The 26481-nt window shown below is 35.8% G+C and overlaps 1 protein-coding gene across 1 annotated transcript; it reads left to right on the top strand.

Moving 5' to 3' along the window:
- Nucleotides 1-91: 91 nt before the first annotated feature.
- Nucleotides 92-25526, top strand: LOC126884202 (mitochondrial outer membrane protein SLC25A46-like). Its single transcript, XM_050650070.1, has 2 exons — nt 92-275; nt 22054-25526. The coding sequence occupies exon 2, from the start codon at nt 22113-22115 to the stop codon at nt 23331-23333; it is 1221 nt and encodes a 406-aa protein (XP_050506027.1). The 5' UTR covers nt 92-275; nt 22054-22112; the 3' UTR covers nt 23334-25526.
- Nucleotides 25527-26481: the final 955 nt, after the last annotated feature.

Below are 26481 nucleotides of genomic sequence, written 5' to 3'. Positions count from 1 at the left end.
TCAGATCATGTGATCAGATGGCACATTTTAAACACAGAAGCTCAAGAAGTGTTTTATGTTTTATTTATGCTTCACGACCAATGACGTTTCATGTTTCATGACAAACGTCAAAGTGACTGCTGATTTTATATAACCTAAAAATGGTTAGATTTATTATCAAAATATATTTTATTTTTTTTCTAATCAAATGAGTAAGTTAAAGTAATAAAAAGTTAATTTTGTGGTACTATTGTTTCAGAAACGAAACACATTATTATTGACACAGCAATTTACAGGTATTTAATACTTAATTTTTCATTTATAGTACAGTGGAACCCCGATAAGTCGGTCCCCGATAACCCGGAAGTCCGGTTAACCCGGACCGATTTTTATCAGACAAACATTACAACAATAAAAATGTATGTCCTTTATGCTGGATTTTCCAATTTCTTTTCAACATCTTAAAATATTTTCTTTTATCTTTCCTTATAAACATATTGTTCGAATACTATAATATCTTATATTTTTCAGGCTAATTTTATTATCATAATAAACTTTCTTCGTAAAAATTTGTCGGTTTAGCGAATTCCTATGAAGTTCATTCGTTTCAATTTTCAATGTCAAACACATTATACAATGAGAGATAATGCGTATTTGTGTAATTTGATACATAATATACCTTAGTAAAAATGTGTTATCGAAACCAACAGGTATCTGTAGTATCCTTTATTTACTTGAAACTGTCTTAGTGTTGTTTAAAAAAAACTATTAAAAAATTATTTTTCAAACAATGGTCTTAGTCTTCACTCTTATTAAATAACATAAGTTCGTTCTCGTTGCGAGACGGTATTGTGTGTAGTAAAGTCACATTGTTGGTTCCGTTCTGTAATCGTTCGTAAATATATTCAGATTTTGTGTTTGTAATGGCAATAAAACTTAAAATGTTGTTTTTGTTTCAAAATGATAACAAAAGACAGTTTGGACAATCGGTGCAAAGATAAGAAAGCTAAAAATGAGACTCTCGACGACGCTTTGTATGTGTGGAACGCGAACGTGGTTTACAAGTGTCTGTGTGCCAATTATAACAGAGTTTATTTGTAAGCATACCATATTTTAATAATTTTTACCATTTTCTCCGGCTAACCCGAATTTTCGATAACCCGGATCGGCCGCGGTCCCGATTAATCCGAGTTAACGGGGTTCCACTGTATATAATTTATTGCTCTAAAACTTCTTGTGGGATAAATAAGATTATCATTATTAAATTGGACGTTCCAAACTACAATTAGTATGCAACTAACATTGAAGTTCTCCGCGCAATATCCCCTTTTTATATGCTTAACAATATACCAAGCTGATGTACCATTTCCCATTTTAATACATTATTCTCTAGAACACTCCTTTGCGGTTATAAGCTCAATCGAAACACTATAAGTATAATAAGTATATAACTAAGCAAAAATTGGGACTAACCATAAGGGAACAATGAACAATTCAATATCTTTATTATGCATAGGCAAGGTAGCCCCGCCTATGGCGGGGATACATCTTCTGGATAAATTCTCAAACAAAAGAAATTCAGACCCTGGACGTAAACTGCACTGTCCACATATACCCCAGGAACCAAAGCCAAAAAATCACTTGAAAAATCAAAAAAATACCAGCCACTATTTTTGAACTGGAATATCTGGGGGAAGCAGTGTTGCCAATCGTATTTCTCTAGATTATCCGATGATCGCTCGAAAAATATCCGATTTGTCACGAAAAGGTACGCTAGGTCAAAAATTATTCTGTTATTAAAATCAATGTTGCCAATGTTATTCTTTTAGTCCCCTTAACAACCATCAAATAAAAAAATCCGTTGTTCGTACGCCAATCAGTTGATTGTTATCAATTATCATTATGATAATTAACATAATTGATTGATTGTGTAAATACGTAGGATGTAAAAGACTTGAGTAGCGATAAATACGTTTATTGATATAGACGAACACAAGGATATATTTCAATCCCGGGAGAACCGCCGAACACTGTAACTGATAATTGATACGCGATTAGCTGAAGACTGAATGAGAACTCTCTTTCTAGGCCCAAGAGCCTAGTTTTATAGAAGCTTAAATTGGGTCATAGGTGACGCTAGTCCCTCGTGATTTGTATATCTAATTAAGGTAAATAATTCTATTTTTGTCAGCAGTTTCGTGACATTTCCAAATTATATTGTTGATAATTGACCAATTTGTATCTAAACTAATTAATCTACGTGCGTGAATATAAAATAAATAAATTCGTGCGGTCTACTGGGTGATAAAATAATTCTGTTCAATATCGAATATGAATTCTGAATATTTATTATTGGACATACTGCCCGCCGGAAGCTGTCCCAAGTATCAGTGTTCGAGGTTTACAAGTATAACATAAATATAAAATATAACAACCATATCTCCAATATGACAACATACATAATTTATTAATAAGTAGTTTAAGAATAATCAATATTTTTCCAACTGTTAACTTAGCTTTCACCGTCCGACTCTATATTTAGATCAAAATTGGGACTACTAGATGAAAAAGTGTTGAGGGGGATGTCGGCTTTGGAAGTCGACGGGGAGGCGTCTTTCCGGTTATGAGCTAAAGAAGTTACCTCGTGGTCGGGTGTCTGCCTAAGTGCTTTGCCTGAGCGACATTTTCGTATACCAGGACAGTATCTCCACAATATGAGCAGACCAATCACCACAATCGAAGTAATGACCCCGGTGGCCGTTAAATAAGTCCAATGTGACTCATGTATCTTTCGCCAGGGCGTATGCGCTACTTCTTGCTCCAGACTTTCTTCGTCCAATAGTATAGTACGGAATTCATCGCCTTGTGTGTTAATGTGTGTGGGTTGAATCGTATTTAACAGATGTCTTGGCATCGTCAGCAACTGCGCTACCGGAGTGATCGGAGTCTTCAGGTAGCTGGTTATCGCTGTCTCCACCCCGCTGCTAGTGGGGAGTAATGTAATGTTTTTCGTTTGGGCGATGCATCGGGGCGAGAGTTTCAGAAATGAGACTCGCTCCAGAACTCTTTCGTTCCGATTTCCATCACAGATAATGGACAGGTGTATCGGAATCGGTGTGATTATTAACCAAAGGTTGGGTGTACCCATCTTACTCCACTGAGCTTGATGTATTGCCCGGGTAACCACTGGACATGTGCTATTCTTAGATCGCTCATAAATTTCTTCCAGTATACAGTTTGGTTTGATATCCATGTTCATTACGGCCGTTGGAGAGCACGCTATCTGTGCCCGTGCCAGCTGTAAGCATCTTGCTTTATCTTCTGCGGTCAATTCGAAGTAGTGGAGAGTGTTATAATCTACAATCAGTAGATTTCTTGGGGCGACAAACGAATGCAACACTGACCCCTCGACCTTAAGTGGTATCGCGGTGATCTTGAGCATGCTGTAATTATTTCTCCCTGTCACTATGAAGTAGCCGATGACCTTTATATACTTGTCGTCATGGCTGACCTCTGTTTCTATAATGGGTTGTCGTCGTATTTCCACTCCTTGTGGTAGTATCTTCCCCGCTCTTTCTATTAACTTGGTTATTTGACCCGGCTTTATTATATCAACGAAATGGCCGTGGTTGTAGTGCAGGTTTAATATTCCCTCGTAAAATTGAATATATTCGTTTATGAACTCCGTAACTTGTAATGCTATGGTTTGTATTCGTAACGTGCTATATTCGGTTTCTAGTCTTAATGCTTTGTCTTCTACTTCATTGAGTCCTTTTGATATTTCTTGTAGGCCTGTGAATAGTGCTTTGTTAAACTTGTTCATCTGTTCATTTATCCTCATCTCCGTGTGGTTTATTGACGTTATTGTCTCTAACATTATCTTTGCCTGATGCTGTGACCCCTTTATTAATTCTCTCTGGTTTTTGTCTAGTGTCTCAATGTCACTATAGGCTTCGTCGTTCACTCCAAATATGGAGGTTAATATTGTGCCTAATATTCCTCTTTTTTCTCTTCCTTTTATTTCTACTGTCAACGCTTCACTTATTGACTCCGCCTTCCTTTGTCCTTCCTCTAACTTCCCTATTATCTCCTTACAATTTACGATTTTTGTCTCTTGGCACAGATCCCGTATGCCTTGTATCATACTTCCTATCAGTTGATGCTCCTTTTGAACTCTTCCTTTTTCGATTAGCACTTTTATTCGGAATGTTCCTCGATCTATGTAAACCTCTCCAAGGTCTTCAGTAAATAACCCTGGTTCCGGATTATATATTTTATACAGTTCTGCATTCATGGGTTTCAATAGTGTTAAAAACATTATTGCGATTAATATTTTCTTCCATCTTGATCCTGATGAATTCTTTGGTTTTTCCTGTTTCTCTTCTTCTAATTTTATCAGCTTATGTATAGGTCTTTTTGTTATTTTCCCGTTTGCCTTTCTCACTGACACTACTCTGGTTAATCCCTCCGCTCCAGGGTGTGTTTCTATTACCCTTGCTAGTGGCCATCTACCTGGAGGTGTATCCTCTTCCTTAATTATGACTATTTCTTCTTTTTTTATGTTTGGGTGTGTTTTATGCCATTTATTCCTTTGTTGTAACTGTTGCAGGTACTCTTGCCTCCAAATCTTCCAAAAATCCCTTTTTATTTTTTCCAATATTCGCCACCTTGCTGGCATCTTCAAGTACGTCGTGAGCTCTTCTTCCCGATTCGGTGATACAATTTCTTTCCCTATAAGGAAGTGAGCTGGTGTGATTGCTATTTTTCCTTCTGGGTCTTCTGATGATTCACATAATGGTCTCGAATTCATACAGGCTTCTATTTGTGTTAGCACCGTACTCAGTTCTTCATATGTCAGTACTGTTTCCCCTATGATTCTTTTCAGATGATATTTCATTATTCGCACGGCGCTTTCCCACAATCCTCCGAAGTGTGGCGCATATGCAGGTATGACGTGCCACTGGGTGCCTAGTGCAATTAATCCTTGTTTTATCTCGTCCTCTAGGTTTTGATTTTCTTTTTTTTAGTAAGTTTGCCGTTCCTACGAATGTGGTTCCGTTATCACTGTAAATGTTGACGCACTGTCCTCTGCGTGCCGTAAATCTTTTGAACGCCGCAATAAATGCATCTGTAGACATATCACTTACTACCTCAAGATGTACTGCCTTTGTTGACAGACACACAAATACTGCAATGTATCCTTTATAACTTCTTTGTCCTCTGCCTTTCGTAGTACTTATTTTTATCGGCCCGGCGTAATCTATCCCTGTATTCGTGAAAGGATGACTCGGGTTCACTCTGTCCTCCGGCAGGTCTCCCATTAACTGTTGTGCTACTTGTCCTTTATACCTCCTACACTTTATACATTTAGTTAACTGACTTTTCACGGTTCTTCTTCCGTTTATTATCCAATATTTCCTCTTTATGTATTGTAATGTCTGTTGTAGTCCGCTATGTAGATTTTTTGTATGACTGTCCGATATAATTAACTTTGTTAATGCGCTGTCCTTAGGTAAAATTATAGGATGTTTTTCCGCGTACTGTAGCTTCGTGTGCCTTAGCCTTCCGGTGACTCTTAGAATCCCTTGTTTATCCAGGAACGGTACCAATGATGCTAATTTGTTCTTCCTGTCTAGTTGCTGTTTCTTTTCCAGTTTATTTATTTCTAGCTTGAAGTTGTTAATTTGTGTGAGTTTTATCACTTTTAACAATGTTTCCTCTAATTCTCGGACTGTAAGTTGTCCTTGAGTTTTGTCCTTCTTTCTGCAGTTGTTTGCAAATCTCATACAATATGATACCACTCTTCTCATTTTTTCTAAATTCGAGAATCTCTCGCATATGTCTTCCTTTATCGTTACCATGTGCGTCGTTACTTTCGTTTTGACTTCCTCCTCATTTGTTTCAGGTATATCCTCTGCCGGTAACCTCAGTGCTTTTTTACTCGTTAGCCAAGTTGGTCCCTTCCACCATAACTCTGCTTCTAATAACTCTGAAGCGGTACTTCCACGTGAGAGGATGTCCGCTGGGTTTTCTTTCGTATCCACTTTATGCCAATTTTCTGGCGCTATAACTCCTTTTATCTCCTCTACTCTGTTGGCGACGAACATTTTCCATCTTTTTGATGATCCCTTTATCCAAGCCAGGGTTATTGTTGAGTCCGACCATGCATATATTGCCATGTTCTCCCTGTTCAATGCTTGTAGGGTTTTCTTCATTAAATTTGCTAATAGTACCGCGGCACACAATTCCAATCTTGGTAATGTCGTTTTCCCTTTCAATGGTGCGACTTTAGATTTTGCTATCAATAGATTTGTTTTAATTTCCGGGTCTAATACCCTAGCATAAATAACCGCTCCATATCCTTTCAGAGACGCATCTGCGAATCCATGTAGTTCTACTCTGTTTGTTTTATTTAAATTGTTCCACCTGGATAATGTTATTCTCTCAAGATTTATTAATTGTGCCTGATATGCTTTCCACCGGCTTTGTTGCGCGCTAGTTAATTCTTTGTCCCAACTGGTCTTTTGCTCCCAAAGTTCTTGTATGAACATTTTCGCCTGAATTACTACTGGTGCTATCCATCCTAATGGGTCATATAGTTTTGCTACTTCTGACAGTATGTGTCTTTTCGTTATATTCGTTGTAATCGTTGTAACTGTTGTATTGTTCTTAATGCTAAAAATGGTGCTGCGGCCGTGCCGTATGTCACCGTCTTCAATTTATATTCTTGCACTGGATCCTTTGTGTTCTTTCTCCAGAGTATTTTTTGATACATTTGGTCTTCTTCTGCCATTCTGATCTGTCTAAACATTTTCTCCAGATCCGCTGAGTATGCTACCTTATGGGATCTCCATCTCAATAGTATATCTGTCAAATCCTGTTGTAATTTTGGCCCCGTGTGCATAATATCATTTAGGCTTACTGTTGATGAGCTTTTACTTGATGCATCAAACACGGCTCTTATTTTTGTTGTAGTGCTGTCCTCCTTTCTCACTGGATGATGAGGTAGGTAGTAACCTCCTCCCTGGACTTCCGCTATTGCCATATGACCTTGGTTTTCATAATCTTCCATGAATTGTCTGTAATTCGTTTCTAACTGTTTGTCTTTTGTGAACGTCCTTTCAAGTTGCATCAATCTGGCGAATGCCTGCTGCTTAGATTCTCCTAACTTTGTGACGTCTTCCTTAAACGGAATTCTCACTTCGTATCTACCTTCTTCATTTCTTTTTACTGTCTGACGATACATTTCTTCACATTCTTGCTCTTCTACTGATAAACTTGTTTCTTGATTCACTTCTTCTAATTCCCAGAATTTCTTTATTTGTATGTCCATTTCTTGTCTGGATATCATACAGCATACTTCTGCTTTAGTAGTCTCCCTTTCTTTCGCTATCCCCGAAATTATCCATCCTAGTTTGGTGTTTTGACTTAGTAGTCCATTACTTCTTCTGTGCATCCCTTCTGTCAATATGTAACTATATTCTTTTACTCCTAGCAATAAGTCTATTTTTCCTACCCTGTAGTATCTTGGGTCTGCCAGTAGCACATTCTTCTCGTTGTAATCCTGTAGGACTATGTCCTGTTCCGGTAAATTCCTTGTTATTTTCGGTAGTACCAGTGCCTCTATTTCCATCTCGAAGTCACTTTGGTAATGATTTCCGATCAATAGTTTCATACTCCAGTTGGCTGTCTTTTCCCCTGACGAGCCTATTCCGGATATGGTCGCCTGTATTGGCTGCCTTTTTGTTCCTAGCGCCGTCGCCGCTTGTTCCGTTATAAATGCACATTGTGACCCTTGGTCGATCAATGCTCTCATTATGTGAGGCTCTCCATTCGCATCCCTAACGCGTACCACTGCTGTGGCTAGTAATGCTTCACCTTCCTTATGGCTTGCACAGTTAACTGAGTTCTGTCCTCTTTGCTGTGTGTTGTTGTTTCTTTGCCCATTGTTCCCTTGCGTATTGTCTCGTCTTCCGTTATTTTGTTCTCTGGCGTTGTTGGAATAATTATTTCCTCCTCTGTACCTGTCCGATTGGTACCCGTTTCTTCCACTGTTTGATTCTCTTCCATTTCTTTCCTGTATTTGTTCTCCTCTTGTTTCATTTGTGTTTCTTCTGTTGCCTGTGTTTCCTGTTTCATAATGCAACGTTTGGTGGTGGTCTCCGCCACAGTGTTTGCACCTAACCTGTGAAAAGCATTGTTTCTCCTTCTTATGTGCTAGACAATTCGCACACCATTCTTTTTCTCGTATTATCCTGTTCCGGTCTTTTACCTTGAGTTCCAGAAATTCTCTGCAGTATGGTACTCCGTGATCTCCGTTGCATATCACGCAACCCATTCTTGTTTTCTTACCCGTTCCTCCTTGTTTCTCTTGTCTCTTTTCTGACTCCAGCAGTTCCAGTGTTTGGAATCGTCGCTGTAGAAACGTTTGTGTTGACTTGAACGTCGGTATCTCTCTACTGTCTCCGCTGTGGTTTTCGTATAGTCTCCTTGTCTCATTGTCCCATTTTGTTATGCTAATTCGCGCTATCAATGGGCTCCACGCTTCCGTGTCTGTTCCCAACCCTCCTATGGCTTCCAGGCACTCATGGAAGGTGTCATGTAGTGATTTCAGTGCTCTAGCGGAAGAATCCTTTACTTCCTGTGCTAGTAACATCCTGTCTATTAGTTTAAACAGTATCATCCTCGGATTCTCATATCTTTCCTTTAACATGTTCCATGCCACTTCGTAGTTGGCTTCGGTTATGTGCAAGTGTTGTATCATCCTGTGGGCTTCCCCTCTTACTTGTGTTTTGAGGTACTGCATCTTCTCTGCTCTCGACAACTGTTCGTTTTCATGTACTACCTTTGTAAACAGATCGTGGAAAGTTCTCCACGTTTCATATCTTCCTTCATACACAGGGATTTTTACCTGCGGTAATGTTACTCCCTCTCTTCTCTGTGTGCTGTCTGGTCGTTGCATTGCAGGCCGCATTTTCTTTATCGTTTCCCTGACCTTCCTCCTTAGCTGATCTATCCTCTCTACTTCGTCACTGTCTATAACGTCTAGCTCATCATTTACTGTTGCTTCTATGATGAGTGTGTTTATTTTCTCCATGTGTTCTTTCAATTCTGCTTGCAGTTCTTCATCGTACTGCAACTCCTGTTCATATTCTTGTAATAATTCCTCGATTTTTTGTTTTCTTATTTGTATCTCCTTTCCTTTTGTTGTCTTTCCTCTTTTCAATATTCTTCCATATTCTTCCAATAGGGTTTTTCCCTCAATATATGTCTTAAAAACCTGCTCGTAGTATTTTGTTTCGAAGTACTTGTCTTTCGTTACTCCGCTATCTAATAATTTCTCGTGGTTATGCCCAAACCTTGTCCAATAATCCTCTAATCTATCCTGACGCTCTTTAATGTATTGTTGATTCTTGCGAGATCCAGGGTCTCTCTTAAGAGACGACACCTGTTTAGAAATCTCTCCTCCAAGCTCAGCTTGCTTGTTCTGTAACGCTTCCATGTTTAAATCCACTTACTTTCTATTTTATGCAGTAATAAATGTTTTTACCGTATTTTTTCGTAACTATTTATATTTTCAATTTACTGTGATTCACCTTTTGCTGAATCGTAAATAGTAATTCTGTAGACCTTGCTGAGGTTTGCTTATTTATCTGTAGGTCAGTGTTATATGTGGGTTAATGTCAATCAAAGTATTATGTTGCACAGTTATAAATAGAATAATAAGAATACAACCTCTGTATTACGATGAGTATTTAAAATAATGCGATCTAAAATTATGTAAATGAAATACCAAGCACTATGAAATTATTAGGGTATAATGTTTTTTCTTTATCAACTTGTAACATAAAGAAATAGGTAGGTAGTAAATATTTGTAGGGCTAACCGTTTATTATTATTATATAGTCAAAGTATAGTTAATATATAAGGCAAATATAGTTAGAATCAATAAATAAATATAGGCAAATATAGTTAACAAAAATAAAAGAGTAAATAGTTAGTAAATATTTAAATTTATTTGAATGGCAACTATTGTATAGAATGCACTAAAATTTTTGTAAATATGTATAGGTCGAATAATTCGGTTTAAAATTGGAAAGAATATTGCGTTATACGATACGAAATAGTTGGAAAAATGTTAATTTGTTCAAAAACTTACGGTTTTTTTTTCTTTTTTATGTTTCTGGACTGGCTCTGCATGCGCACCTGGATATGCCCTCTGACCTGCAGTTTTCTTTCTGGATCTGCAGTAACTCTTCTGGGTACGGCTTCTGGCCTGTAGTTTTCTGGATACGGCTTCTGACCTGTATTTTTCTGGATACGGCTTCTGGCCTGTAGTTTTCTGGTTACGGCTTCTGACCGTTATTTTTCTGGATACGGCTTCTGACCTGTATTTTTCTGGTTACGGCTTCTGACCGTTATTTTTCTGGATACGGCTTCTGACCTGTAGTTTTCTGGATACGGCTTCTGACCTGTATTTTTCTGGTTACGGCTTCTGACCGTTATTTTTCTGGATACGGCTTCTGACCTGTATTTTTCTGGTTACGGCTTCTGACCGTTATTTTTCTGGATACGGCTTCTGACCTGTAGTTTTCTGGATACGGCTTCTGACCTGTATTTTTCTGGTTACGGCTTCTGACCGTTATTTTTCTGGATACGGCTTTTGACCTGTATTTTTCTGGTTACGGCTTCTGACCTGTAGTTTTCTGGATACGGCTTCTGACCTGTATTTTTCTGGATACGGCTTCTGACCTGTATTTTTCTGGATACGGCTTCTGACCTGTATTTTTCTGGTTACGGCTTCTGACCGTTATTTTTCTGGATACGGCTTCTGACCTGTATTTTTCTGGTTACGGCTTCTGACCGTTATTTTTCTGGATACGGCTTCTGACCTGTATTCCGGCTTCTGCTTCGCTCTGGTTCTGTTCTCCCGGGCCTAGTGTCGTCTATTTGCTACTGATTTCGATTGGTGTGGACTGTACTTGTAGGCCTCCTTTTTTTCTCGATAAGGACCATGTGTAAATACGTAGGATGTAAAAGACGTGAGTAGCGATAAATACGTTTATTGATATAGACGAACACAAGGATATATTTCAATCCCGGGAGAACCGCCGAACACTGTAACTGATAATTGATACGCGATTAGCTGAAGACTGAATGAGAACCGGCTCGAAGGACCATGTGTAAATACGTAGGATGTAAAAGACTTGAGTAGCGATAAATACGTTTATTGATATAGACGAACACAAGGATATATTTCAATCCCGGGAGAACCGCCGAACACTGTAACTGATAATTGATACGCGATTAGCTGAAGACTGAATGAGAACTCTCTTTCTAGGCCCAAGAGCCTAGTTTTATAGAAGCTTAAATTGGGTCATAGGTGACGCTAGTCCCCCGTGATTTGTATATCTAATTAAGGTAAATAATTCTACTTTTGTCAGCAGTTTCGTGACATTTCCAAATTATATTGTTGATAATTGACCAATTTGTATCTAAACTAATTAATCTACGTGCGTGAATATAAAATAAATAAATTCGTGCGGTCTACTGGGTGATAAAATAATTCTGTTCAATATCGAATATGAATTCTGAATATTTATTATTGGACATTGATTAATTCATTATTAATTATCAATTAACGTAACAATTATGGAGCGTTCAAGTATTACGTAACACGATTTTTGACCCCCACCAACCTGCGTTACATAATACTTGAACGCTCCCTTATTAACATAATTGATTAATTAATCAATTAATCTCATAATTGTAATCAATTATGTTTTCAGCAACCCAATCAAAGTTGACATTAACAGTAATTAAATATTTGATAATGATCAGTTGATTCCATTTCTGATTGGCGTTCGAACAACCGGCCCTTTAATCTACTGGATTCTCTATTTCACGGTTTAAAAATTTTTGTTTATAAATGAAAATCTCGTATCCTAGCTGATTATTACCTAATTCATGTATGTAAATATTATTTACTTACCCAGATTTAGCCATACGGCTCACACTCCCTCTAACTTACTACTTACTTTACTTAGTATTATTATATTATTCATATTTTGTATTATCGTAAGTGTTAAATTCTAAATAAATAAATCTAAATATTTCATTATTTGGATCGTTATAATAATTTATTATAATTATTTAAGTAAAAAAAAAACACTTTTAAATATTATTTTATTAAAACGTAATAACTACCTAAAACTAGGTACTGGAAAAATAAATAATAAATAAATCAATACAAAATAAACTACAGCTACATTAATAGCATAGGCGCAAAATTTCTGGTCAATGCTTTTAAAATGCATTATTTTTATCGAGTCCTGAGTTACTTAAGCACTGCACTACATAAAATGAAAATAAAACTAAATCGTGCGTGAATTAGCTTTCATAAGTTTAAAGACTAAAAACTAAAAACTCATCGGACGGCAATAAACTCATACTCATGACTCATCGAACTAATACTCATCAAAACAATAATGTCGGACGGCAGACGGTTTTTGAAATTTGAATTGTATTATTATGCCTTAAGTAAATTATGCTTAAATTCTAAACAAAAAATCGGCACATGTCCCTTTTGTCAAAAGATGAAAAGTATCGGATGTCACTAACATTCATCCAGTATAGACTATTTATAAAAATTTGGGCGGAACCAAACAAAATTAATGTGTTGTTGGTGTTGGGAATATATGGATGAGAAAGTTTTAGTCGATGGTAGATACACTGAAAAATATCCACAAATATCCGATTTATTTAAAGGTACGAAGAAGATACGACAACTCTCAAAAATGTACGCAAATCGGATAATTATCCGCCGATTGGCAACACTGGGGGGAAGTCAATAGAAAAGGCATGGTCCTAGTCTGCGTCATGGTTTTTGGACAATCTCTTCTTGATGCAATCTCCAGGATTGTACCTCCATCTTCGATACCTGACATAGATGTAGTATGAGCATTTAATTTTAATCTGTTTGTCTTTTGTCCCGTGTGTGTTATATATGTATTATTTCCGGCCATCACTTAAAATTCAACAAATGTTTATGACATCCAAGGATACCTTTCTGATTTGACAAAACACCCCTGCTGATGCTCTAGGGGCGAAAGTATACTTGGGTAAGATTTAATAAATTCAGTGCTCGATATCTGCGTTTAATTTCTGAAAAAATAAATATTTGTTTTTGTCTTTATGCCTATGTGGGCCCACGATAGTGTGGAAAGAAATTTAATCCCACATGAAAATTTTTTGCTCAATTAGAAATCCAATGAAATCAATTAATTTGTGGTCATCTGATTGAATACAACCAATAAAACCAACATTATACTGAAAACAGATCCCATGGGCTGTTTTCACTCAATCATGTAGCTATGGATACCTACATTTCGTTTCATTTCGATTTTGACATTTCAAATATTCAATATTTCAAAATGTCACGATTTGGTTGTAATACTGATGAGAATATTAATGAAATTATCGAATCAAATATACCAAAGAATACTGTTTACAGTAAAAAATTTGTATGGAAAGCGTTTATGGACTTTTGCAATGATAGAAAATATGAATTAGATGGAAATCGGACGGTGGAAGAATTGTTAATTGCACATTTAAATAAATTATTTCTGCTCTGTATTTTTTTTTCATAACCAGCAAAAAATTTTCTATCCGAATAACCCTCGAACATTGATAAATGCTCAAAAATTTTTTAACAACTTTCTCAAGCTTGTTGCTTACAGGCAACAGACCTCCGCCTACGGCGTCGGTCTGTTTCCAAGCAACAAGCTTTCGAAATCTGTTATAAAATTTTTTCGAACAATTATCAATGTCCTTGGGTTATTACTACTGAAAACCAACTGCAATTTGGCAACAGAAAGAAACACCCACAGACTGGAAGTTGGGTGTACTGTGTCCTCTACACAAAAAGGGAGACATGATGGTGTGTGATAATTATAGAGGCATCACTCTACTCAATATGGCATATAAAGTGTTGTCCAACGTATTGTACAAAAGACTTCTCCCCTGCGTTGAAGAAATAGTAGGAGGATATCAGTGCAGTTTCCGTCCTAATAAATCAACAACGGACCAGATATTTACAGTGAGGCAGATCCTTGAAAAAACCGTAGAGTTCGGTGTCGACACCCACCATATATTCGTGGACTTCAAAGCCACATACGACTCAGTTAATAATAGAGGTAAACTTCTACTTGCTATGGTAGAATTTAAAATACCGCTTCATCTTGTCCAATGAACTGAACTTACGCTCACAGGAGCAGAGAGCGTGGTAAAGATCCAGAACGATTTCTCAAGGCCCTTCCATTGCAAAAATGGACTAAGACAGGATAATGGACTATCGTGTCTCTTATTTAACCTGGCATTAGAAAAATAATTCGAGAGTCCCAAATTAATACGAATGGTACTATCTTTAACAAATCAGTACAAATTGTCGGATACGCAGATGACATAGATATCATAGGTAGATCTAAAGAATCTCTGACTGAAGCATTTCGGTCGTTAAGAGCATCTGCATCTGCACAGAGAATGGGGCTAAATATAAATGTTCAAAAGACCAAATATATGTGTTGCACTAGGTCAAGCAACCCAACACATACAAGAATAATAATTGACGACCTAGAACTAGAAGGTGTCGACACCTTCATATACTTAGGCTAGCTGCTAACTAAAGATAACAATGTCAGTGAAGAAATTAAAAGAAGAATAGTGCTCGCCAATAAGTGCTACTATGGCTTAAGAAGACAGATGACCTCAAAAATACCTAGAAAAATTAAATTGACTGTCTACAAAACACTAATAAGGCCAGTGCTAACATATGGCTCAGAAACTTGGTCACTTACTCAGAATGACCAAGAACTGTTCAAACGTTTTGAGCGAAAAATTTTAAGACGAATATATGGTGGCATAAAAGAACAAGGTTTGTGGCACAGGCGTTACAACTTTGAGTTGTATAGAAATTTAGGAGAACCTGACGTTGTACAATTCATTAAGGTAGCACGCCTTAGATGGATAGGTCATGTAATCAGGCGAGAGGAAGATGCCATAGTCAGAAAAGTTTTTGATCGAAGAGGGCCGATAGGACAACGAGCAAGAGGAAGACTGAGACTTAGGTACCAAGACAACATAGAAACTGATTTAAAATCTATTGGAATTAGAGCATGGAGAAGAGTTGCCAGAGACAGGGGCGAATGGAGGATTGTTCTGAAGAAGGCTTTGGCTCATAAAGAGCTGTAACGCCACTGATGATGATGAAAACCACCCACAACATTTTTCCAGAATATCAAAAGTTGGTGTTTCAGTAATCATCTCTGATCAAAATCAAAATCGTATCTTGGTAACTTTTCGAGAAAATTGTGATTTTATAAAATGTGTACATATTTATGTATAATTTCACTTTAGACCTTTTAATACCTACATTAAAAACACTATAACAATATAATAACAATATAATCAATAATAATAATTACTTTTGTTTCAACAAATTTCATTTTTAACCGAAACAATTTTTAAAATTTTAATTATAAATTATAATAAATATTAAAAATAAATATTTCAAATGTTAACCCTCCTTTAGTCGCTGAGCATCAAGAGTCGCTACGGTGTCAGACCGACAATTTAAAAAAAAATAGTTATTGCTATAAAATTCATACAAATATTTTATATTGTGTATAGGAATGACTGAAAAATATTTTTGAAAATGTTTTATTGAAAAACAACGGATATAAAATGAAATAGTATATAGTATAACAATATACATAATATTGTTATTTGTAATATTTTTTTTAACTCCTTTATTCTGCAATCTATCAGTAATGACAATAAGCGTCTTTGTTGATAAATGATTATGACATGTACAGGATGCTCCATTAAGCACCCTGTTTTATAATGTAGCTATTGCTAACTTTGTGGCATTACCTCTAATATTTACAATATGTTATTATTTACAAAGATATGTACATTACTAATTACTTAAACCTATTAATTAAGTCTCTTGGTGTGAATTTTTTTAATCTTCTTTCTTCATGTTCATGTAAGTCTTCAAACAACCGCTTGGCTAACTCGTTAGGATGTTCAGACACTCTTTCGCGATATGTTGCACTATATTCACTTATCACCTCTTGCACTGTTGGAACTGCTAAGTCTCGTTGGATCACGTAGTTGGGTACGTAGTATGGAGCATCAAGAATCAGCCTTATCGTCTTGTTTTGGAACCTCTGTATTATATTTAGGTTGCTATTAGAAGCTGCTCCCCAGAGCTGGATACCGTAGGTCCAAATGGGCTTTATAATGGCTTTGTAGCCAGTAGTTTGTTTTCTAGAGACAACTTCGAGTTTCTGCCGATAATCCAATATAGACGGCTTAGTTTTAGTCCTAACTGTTTGCGTTTAGTGAAAATATGTTTTCGCCATGTTAGTTTTCTGTCTAGGTGGATTCCCAAGTATTCTACATCTTCGGCTTGAGGTAAATTGTTGTTGTTAAGTTGTACTGGTGGGCAAGTTTCTTTACGGAGTGTAAATGTTACATGTGTAGATTTTAGTTCGTTAGCTTTCATGCGCCATTTCGACAGCCATTTTTGTATTTTGTTAAGGCAGATTTGAAGTTGTCTTGATGCCATCTTTGGGTCTTCGTGTGAAGAAAGAGCAGCTGTATCGTCCGCAAATGTGGCTATTACAACCATCGGTGTAGTAGGAAGATCACTTGTGTACAACAAATACAGGATAGGTCCGAGTACACTGCCCTGTGGTACCCCTGATTTTATGGCGTTCAGAGAAGAGTATTCTTGGTTTTGTCTGACAAGGAAGTGTCTATTGGTTAGGTATGATTTTAGTAACAGGAAGTGGGAATATGGAAGTAGCTTCTTAATTTTGTAGAAGAGTCCAATATGCCAAACTTTATCGAATGCTTGTGACATATCAATAAATGCAGCAGAACAATAACGTTTTTGTTGGAAGTCATCGTTAATCTTGTTAACTATTCTATGTACTTGTTCGATAGTGCCATGTTTGTTTCGGAATCCAAATTGGTAGTCTGGAATTAAGTGCATCATTTCTGTTATCGACTTCAGCTTTTTGACGTATATTTTCTCGAAAATTTTGGAGATAGTTGGTAGCAAGCTAATAGGTCGATAAGAGGTAACTTCTTCTAATTTTTTGCCTGGTTTAGGGATCATTATTATTTGTGCTACTTTCCAGATCTTTGGGTAGTACCCTAGTTTGAGGACGGCATTGAAGATATATGTTAGTAATTTAAAGCATTTGGGTGTTGATTCCTGAAGCACTTTTCCTGTGATAAGATCATATCCTGGTGCTTTTTTAATGTCAAGTTCATTCATTATTATATTTCTGGTTTCACTTACTAGAATTTTTTTTACAGGCAGGTCCATTTGGAAGGGTGCATTAAGTGTTTCGTCTATTTCTTTATCTTCTGAATGCTGCTCTGGATCGTATGGATGGAATACTTTTTTAAGTGTTCAGTAAAGACTTCTGATTTTTCTTTGTCATTTCTTGCCCATTTATTTCCGTTTCTAATTGGAGGATTAAACTGTTGAGGTTGTTTAAGCTTTTTTGTAGCCCTCCATAGTGCGTAGTCTGAGGCTTCCGTTGGGGTTAGAGATTCTAAATAATTCTTAATGTTTTCATTTTTACTGTTCGATAATGTCTGTTTTAATTCTGTGGTAGCTCTGTTATATTTTCTTCTATTTTCTAGTGTTCTGTTTTTCATCCATTGTTTTCTCAGTTTTCTCTTAATATTTATTTTCTCTTTAATTGATTGGGGTAGTTCGTTTGCTTCTCCTTCTCGGTATATTATTGGAGTTGCGTTCCATGCAGCTTGTTGAATTTTTGTCGTTAGGTCTTCTGTCGCGACGTCTATATCATTTTCTGTTTTAAGTGGTATATTTAGTGATATTAGGTTATCTAAATTGTTTCTGTATTCATCCCAATTGGTTTTTTTTATTATATAATGTAGGGGGCATTTCTTTTTTTAAGATCTTTGAATGTATTGTGATTATTATCGGGGAGTGATCGGAGGACAGGTCATCAGATGTGGTCACCTTGCATTTTTTAATATCTAGGCCTTTGATGGTTGCGAAGTCTAACAAGTCTGGAAGTTTGTTGATGTCTGATGGTCAGTAAGTAGGTTCATTAGTAGATAGGTATTTGAGGTTATTTGCATTAATTGCCTTTAATAGTTCTCGGCCTTTAGTGGCTGTTATACGTGATCCCCAAACGGTATTTTTGGCATTGTAGTCTCCACCGGCTAGAAATTTATTGCCCAATGTCTTGAAGTATTCTTCGTATTGTTCTTGTTTATTGTTGTGTTTGGGCGGGCAGTAAATTGCAGATATGGTTAGTGGACTGGAGTCATTTGTTATAGTTACGCTCGTGGCTTGTATGTGTTCTTTAGAAAATTTTTCTCTCTCAAAATGTTGAATATTATCCCGTATAATTACTGCGGTTCCTCCATGTGCCTTCTCGCTCGGATGTTTCGTAGTGTACACTTTGTATTTTGGTATACGGAAGTGGTGTTTTTCTGTACAGTGAGCTTCAGATATAAGCAGCATGTCAAGGTTTTCATTATTTATATATGACTTTACTTCATCAATATGTTGTTGAAGGCCATTAGCATTCCAGACTCCTATTTTAATTATATTATATCTTGTAATTATATATTCTCCTATATTATATTTTGTAATATAAAAATATTTGCTAGCAACCATTTCACATAATTCCAACAAACGTTTTTGTTCGGCTTCAAAGGACATCTATAAATAAGATTTGACCAAAACTTACCGATAAAATGCAATAATAAGATGCTAAATCTTTACCCGAACTGCAAGTTATGCCAATAAAGTAATAACCACACCGTTAGTCGCTACGGAGTCTTGCACCGAAAATAGCTATAAAACTCGCACAACTATACCCATGTAGGTAAGAATGTATACTAACACGAGGTTAGTTGATAGGAAGAAGTACAGAAAGTGGCGATAGAAAAAACCAGTTATTTTGTAAATCCCGAATGAATAATTCTGTCGTCGGTGTGTGACACCGATAGCGACTAACGGAGGGTTAAGTAAGTAAAAAACTGTACTCATTTACAGCACGCAAAAATTTTTTTTGTAAAAAAATAATGAAAAATTCTTTATAAAAGGTAAATTTATTTAAGAAACCCTCAAAGGGCCACATCTACAACAGAAGGTTTTTGATCTAAGTAGATCATCATCAGCAGTCCTGTTACCTAAAATAAGTATAACCATTTTAGTGAATACAAATGTTAAAAAATTGAAATGTTGACCAAGGTAAAAACCAGAGTTTGGTTATACTTACAGGTAAATCACATGCTGAGCAACCAAAAATACGTGGGTAAAAACCCTTTAAATGTTAATAAAATGTGTTACAATGTCATTATTATTGAAAAATCCAAGTAATGTGGCCTTTGGCTTCCTATGACCCCCCCCCCACAAGGCACGTGGGTTTCTTAATTGACAATAATATGTCTTCACATTAAGAACAGTGGTATCAGCTGGATTGAGTGTTCAGAGCATTTCCGATTTATGTCAGAACGAGACTGTGAATGTAATGTAAGGATGAATTGATCTAATGTTACACTAGCCATCAATTTGAACCACTCCACAAAAACCTTCCAAATTGATGGCTAGTGTAACAGACCAATTCACAAAACTTTACACTACATTGACAGTCTTGTTCTGACATCAATCGGAAATGCTGAGAACTTTCAATCCAGTTGATACTCGCCGTTCTTAATGTGAAGACATATTGTCAATTAAGCAACCCACTTGCCTTGTGGGGGGTCATAGGAAGCCAAAGGTCATATCCTTAAAGATTTTTATCCATCACTTGGATCTTTAAATAATAATGTCATTGTAACACATTTTGTTAACATTTAAAGGGTTTTTATCCATGTATTTTTGGTGGTTCAGCATGTGATTTGCCTGTAACTAGAACCAAACTTTGCTTTTTACCTTGGTCAACATTTCAATTTATTAAAATTTGTATTCACTAAAATGGTTACACATATGTACTTATTTTAGGTAACAGCACTGATGATGATCGACTTAGGTCAAAAACGTTCTGTGATAGATTTGGCCCTTTGAGGGTTTTTAAATAAATATACCTTTTATAAAGCATTTTTCATTAATTTTTTTTGCAAAAAAAAAGATTTTTGCGTGCTGTAAATGAGCATTACATATTTAACATTTGAAATATTTATTTGAAATATTTATTTTAAATATTTATTTTAAATATTTATTTTAAATATTTATTTTAAATATTTATTTTAAATATTTATTTAAAATAATTAACATTTTTAAAATTGATTCTGTTAAAAATGAAATTTATTGAAATAAAAGTAATTATTGGGGCCCCATCTTAATGGGGCCCGAAAAAGTCACTAAAAGAAAATTTTGATTGAAAGAACAAAATAAATTTTCAAAATTATTTCATTTTACGAACAGGAAATGATAAATGATAACAAATTAGGTTAGAGTTATTCGCAAAACCATAAACCATTCGTATCATAAAACTGCAATAAGAGTAGGTATAGATTGCCTTGTCGGCACTAATAACAATAAGCAAAATTTATACCAACACCACTCCGAAAGAAGAGGTAGGATTAACAAGAAGTATCGTCACGTATTGTCATAAAACTTATTCAGAAATTCAGAATTTGATGAAATTTTATTTAATGTTAATAAAAATTTAAATTTCTGTTGCAACTATATTTCTATTAAATAATTATGGTAGTGGAGCAAAGTATGGTAAATGTGCAGTCACTCGAGCGTTATGGGACCTATTGGGTTGTGAAGAATAGGTCCTAAAACCAAAAAAAGTTAAGTAAAGTTTTCCATTTTAGTGGGCGCTTGCCATATTTTAATTTAATTTTCCAACAATTGTTTTTTCCGATTATAACGCCATCTATACATAATTCTAAAAAATGTTTCGAATAAAAATTACTTATTTTTACGTAAGGAATCCAAATCTGCAATAAAAAATGGAGGCTCCTATTTAAGATTTTAAAGTAACCCCCCACCCCACCTCCGCGGGGGTCGTGTTTGGTGCCATTCGATAGATTTTTCAAAAATATTAAATAAGTGTATTTAACAGTTTTTCGATCTGATGTTCATTTCGCGAAATATCAGGGGATTCGTATTTAAAATATTACATTTACCCCCCCCCCCCCCCTCCGTGGGAAGTCGTGTTTGATATCATTCGATAGATTTTTAAAAAATATTGAGCACATATTTTTTAGTTTTTCCATCTGTCATTCATTTCGCGAAATATTCGCTTTTTTCTTGTGGAACTTTGTGACTCACCCATTTCCTTACGCCCGGCTCAAATCGTCAGATTTTTGAAATATACACTCTTTTGCATGTACTTAACTTACCATATCTTAATCTGACAATTTCGAGTTCCTTTAAGGATAGATTTTTTTTTTCGGCCCCCCTTAACGAACTCCCCTGTGTTACGAGCCAATATATGGTAGAGGTACATCTGCAGGGTACCAGGTTTCTCCTTATATGATAATCTGACGCGCTCGAGTAACTGCAAAAATCCCCGCTTGGGCTCCCCTACCAAAAAATAATTATTATTATTATTACTATTAAATTTTTGTTAAGGGCCCGAAAATTATGTAGTGCCTCGGGCCTGATTTGAAGTAAAATAGGCTCTGTTATAGTTATATTGTTATTGCAGTGTTTTTATTGTAGGTATTAAAAGGTCTAAGATGAAATTATACATAAACATGTATGAATTATATAAAATCACATTTTTCTCGAAAAATTACCAAGATATGATTTTGATTTTGATCAGAGATGATTACCGAAACACCAACTTTTGATATTCTGGAAAAATGTTGCGGGTGGTTTTCATGCGGAATTAAAAATTTTTCTACACTACCGTGGACCATAAAGTGTTCTATTATGTAGTTGGTAACTAAGCAAAAAGAACAAAATAATGAACTAGTATGATATAAAGACATTATTACTTGTGTTATAAACTACAGTTCTAAACCACTCTATTACATAATTTATATTTATTTTAGGATATTGTGGATTGTTGTAATGTTTTAAATTCAGTAGACCTGGTTGATACACTTACAAAATGGATAGAAGTAACAGTTTTGCTTATCAATATCAGAATACTGATGAACCTTACTTTAATAATCCTGATTTAATTAGAAGATTACCAGTACACGATGACTTCTTGAAACAAGAACCATTTTTAGATTTAAACTACGCATACCCAGAGGATATTAAAGTCAAGAAATATATTGGTTCTGGTGTCACATTTATTAGTTTAGTAGCTGAAAATTTACTTAGTCATCCCTTTGTAGTACTTAGGAGGCAATGCCAGGTTCACCAAAACGCCCAGAAATATCACCTACAACCTTTCACTCTAATGCCAGTAGTTTGGCGTTTGTATCAACACCAAGGTATAACAAGCCTTTGGAAAGGCATAGGTTCAGTTTTATTAGTTAAAGGAATGTCCTTAGGTGTAGATGATATGATTTCTAAAGTAACGCCGTGGCCAAAAGATATATCTTGGCATAGCAGCCTTAAACAATTTTGTCAACATACTTTACTAAAATGTCTTAGTTTAGCTACAGTTACTCCATTTTATTCAGCTTCTTTTGTAGAGACTGTTCAAAGTGAAATAGCTAGTGAAAAACCTGGTATTTTAGATGTGTTCAAGGAAGGAATCATGAGGTTGTTACATTGGGGTTCTCCAGCAAATGGTAGAATGTTACCAATATGGGCTCTTATTGTACCTACTATTACATTAGGTTTAGCTAAGTATATGTTCTCTATGTTAGTTAAAGGTATAACTATTAGAATTCTGGCAGTTAAATCAAGAGCAAGATATGAAGAAAACGGTGCACTACCAAAAGACCCATATAATACTGAAATGCAGGACATTCAACTGACAGCTTCCTTAGTTGGTTTGATTACCACCGATATTCTTTTTTATCCATTTGAAACAGTAATTCACAGAATCCATCTACAAGGTACCCGTACAATCATTGATAATTTAGATACAGGAAGGTCTGTGCTACCCATTTTAACAAACTATTCGGGCGCTATTGATTGTTATGAAAGTTGTTTGGCAAATGAAGGCGTCGGTGGTCTTTATAAAGGATTTGGAGCTCTTATTCTGCAGTATACTATTCATGTAGCTCTTATAAAAATGTCACATTGGATCCTAACGCAAGTTGGAAATTTAGTAGTACAAAGTCCTAAATCCCAACCTAAAGTACCAGCGAAAATTTCTCCTCCTGCCATTTCCAATTTGACTGTTTCACGTAGGTCATATCTACTTCCTTGAAGTCCATGGAACATTTATTCTCATAGAAAAAGTTGGTAAGGTTTATGAACGTATTTTTTGTTTTCAATACGTGTAGTTAATTTTCTTTCTTCTTCCAAAGTTTCCTTTTTTTAAACATTGTGATAGAAGGTTCCACATTCATATTCATTTATTCATATACAGTAAGCGCCCCGCTTATAGACACACGGGTCCGTATGTAATTGCTAGGCTTATGGGCTAATCCTGCCCGTTCTCTCTTGTGACTTTTATGTCTGTCATGTCATGTGACCATCATGTATTTTATAACTTTTACAACTATAACATGACAACAATAACAATGACAACTGTAGTCTTCAAATACAACTGTTCTATAAACTGTCAACTCTCCTTGTTTATATACATTTTCTGACGTTGACATTTCTAGGTTTTTCAATGACATCTGGAATATTCTCCAACTTAATACTTTTTCTTTTACGTCAAGGGACTTTTTCTATGTATGATCAATCTGTTTACTTCTCGGCATAAAAGTAAACAGTGCAACAAGTGAAGTGTCCAGGACTGTATTAGCTCAATGTGCCCGTGTTTCCACTAGCGTGACGGTTACTGTATATTACAGAACAATGACTTCTTATTGTTTTTAATTCCATTCTTCCTATCTACTGAACTCTCTATACCTGTTAAAATTGTATTCACATACAAATATGATTCTATAAATTCTGTTGAATACCTACCTATTCTACATATGGATGAGTACTCCGTTAATATTTAGTTTTGATTTTTTGTAATGTCCAGTATTATTTTGCAACTATTAAACTTTTAATTCTTCTCTTCTGGTGAGGTTGTCTCTGTCTTCAGACCTTTTCCTTCTTCTTTTGGTATCAAACCCTGGATCATTCTTTGCCTGTCGGGCTGTATTCTTTCATTCAGACCTCTCTTGTGCCCTTTCCCTCCCATTTTCTTACATTCATAGTTTTCAGGTCGTCTTCCACGCCAACCAACCAACCATTTCGTTCTGGGCCTTTCTTTTTACCTTTCTATTGGTTTCCATTGTAACATTTTCTTTGTTGTTTTGATATCGTCTTGTCTCTGGACATGTCCCAGCCATGGCAGTCTTTGATCTTTTACAAGTCCAATTATTGATTAATTTCGTCGTTTCTCCTGATTCTCCATGTGCCTTCTTCCTCTTGCACCGGCCGTATACTTTTCTTAGTATCTTCCTCTCAAATGTCTTAAGTTGGCTTTCATCTTTTTTTTTTGTGATTGCTCAAATTTCACAACCATAGGTTACTACTGTTCTAATTAATGTTCTGTAGACACTCATTTTGTTTCTTTTGCCTCATAATTTCACTGGAAATACGTACATTAATTTTGCTACTCACGGAATTCATCTTAGTAACCTGATTTTTATGGGTATTGATAAATCATGACATTTGAATAACTTAGCCATTTTTTGAAATGCAGATCTTGCTTTCTCTATCCTACACTTGATTTCTATGGAATGGTCCCAATTTTAAATCCCCCCTCATTTGTCAGCCCTCAATACACCCCCATTCGAAAGCTTGAAATTTATTTAATAAACATCTAATGACCGTCCAGCTTTCAACTTCATACAATAATGCCGAGAACATATTATGACATTTTTGACAAGTCTTATTTTCAGGTTAATATTAATACTCTGTCCACATATTTTCTAATCGGAAGAACACTGCTCTGGTCTTTCAATGCGAATTTTTGTGTTTTGAATCTTATGATTTATAAGGGAAAATATGTAGTGTACAAACAGCAGATACAGATTTTGTTAGCTAATAATTTTTCTAGTGCGTTATGCGTATACATAATATGTTAGCGTCTACATATTATTTGATTCAATTTTTGAAGCTCCCTAGCTAGTGTTAAGTTACTAAACACTAATGCAAGTTGATAACGTGGTGCCTTATTGGTTGATAGCGAGGCTAGCTGGGAATATTTTAATCGATTAAATTTTCCTTAATATCCACTTGTATAATGTTCGGATATTGTTATAATCTTATTTTGAAATAATTGTATTGGTGAACGATTATTATGCAAATATTTAAAGTATATTTATTTTCTGTATATACTTAACTAATTATTTATTAGGAATAAAACCTGTATATCTTTAGAAATAAATGTGTTTTATTATTGTTATATGTAATTGTGATTTAGTATTGTTATAAATATAACTGCTTAAAAATACATATTTTTTATTCCAACTTGTTTCAGCATACCATCGTTTGGTCTAAGTGTGCACAGAATACCTGAAAGTGGGAAACTAACACGCAAGAATTGCTGGAATTCATATTTGTTTCACCCCCGTAGGAGTTGATTTGTTCAATTTCTCCAATAAGGATAGCGCGGCACATATTTTTATGGTAAAACTAAATATATATTCATAATTTTTGTATGACTACCTTCGGGGTGGTTCTGAACCCCGGAATGTTTGTCCTGGTGGCGACCCACATCTCCCCGAATACCACACTAGGGGAAAACAAGAAAGTCGTGGAAGACCTAACCAGTCATGCAAGAGGGAAAAAAACATTAATTATTGCGGGTGACATAAATGTGCAATTTGTGCCATGGGGGCACCACATAGTGATTGCAGAGGAGATACTTATGTGGATTGAGGTAATCCAAGCAATGAATCTATCGGACCTTAACAACGACAAACCAACCTTTGTCAGAGGGGAAAGCCGGACTTATATAGATGTGACGGCGACGATGATGAGGATTACGGCTAAATGGGATGTACTCAAAAGGGAAATATTTAACCATTATAGATACATCCTACTCAAGATAAGAAAACTAACGATGGTAGAAGAACAAAACACATTGGTAGGCAGAAACTAAAAGAAGAAATCAGAGCAATGGAAGAATATCCCAACAATTATGAAAAAGGATATGAAAAATCAAAGCTAACCAAAGGCCTGCCCACAAGGTGGAAGGATAAGCAGCAACCCATATTGGTGGACATACAACATAGAGGGGATCAGAAGGGGATACATTTAACTGAGAAGAAAAGTCACTAGAGCGATTAAAAACTTTACAGAAAGAACTCTCAAAGGAAATAAACAATGAAAAGAAAAGGTGCTTGACATAAATGTGCGATAACCTCGAGAGTGATATCTAGGGTGATGCGTACAAGATAGCTACC

Source organism: Diabrotica virgifera, chromosome 5 (genome assembly GCF_917563875.1).
Source record: "Diabrotica virgifera virgifera chromosome 5, PGI_DIABVI_V3a".
In the NCBI taxonomy this organism is placed as follows: Eukaryota; Metazoa; Arthropoda; class Insecta; order Coleoptera; family Chrysomelidae; genus Diabrotica; species Diabrotica virgifera.
Note: the sequence above shows the minus strand (reverse complement) of the source record. Positions and strands in the feature narration are given on the sequence as shown.

Excerpts from the sequence above, each read along its gene's own strand:
- LOC126884202 (XM_050650070.1), top strand. The coding sequence starts at position 22,113 with ATGGATAGAAGTAACAGTTTTGCTTATCAATATCAGAATACTGATGAA.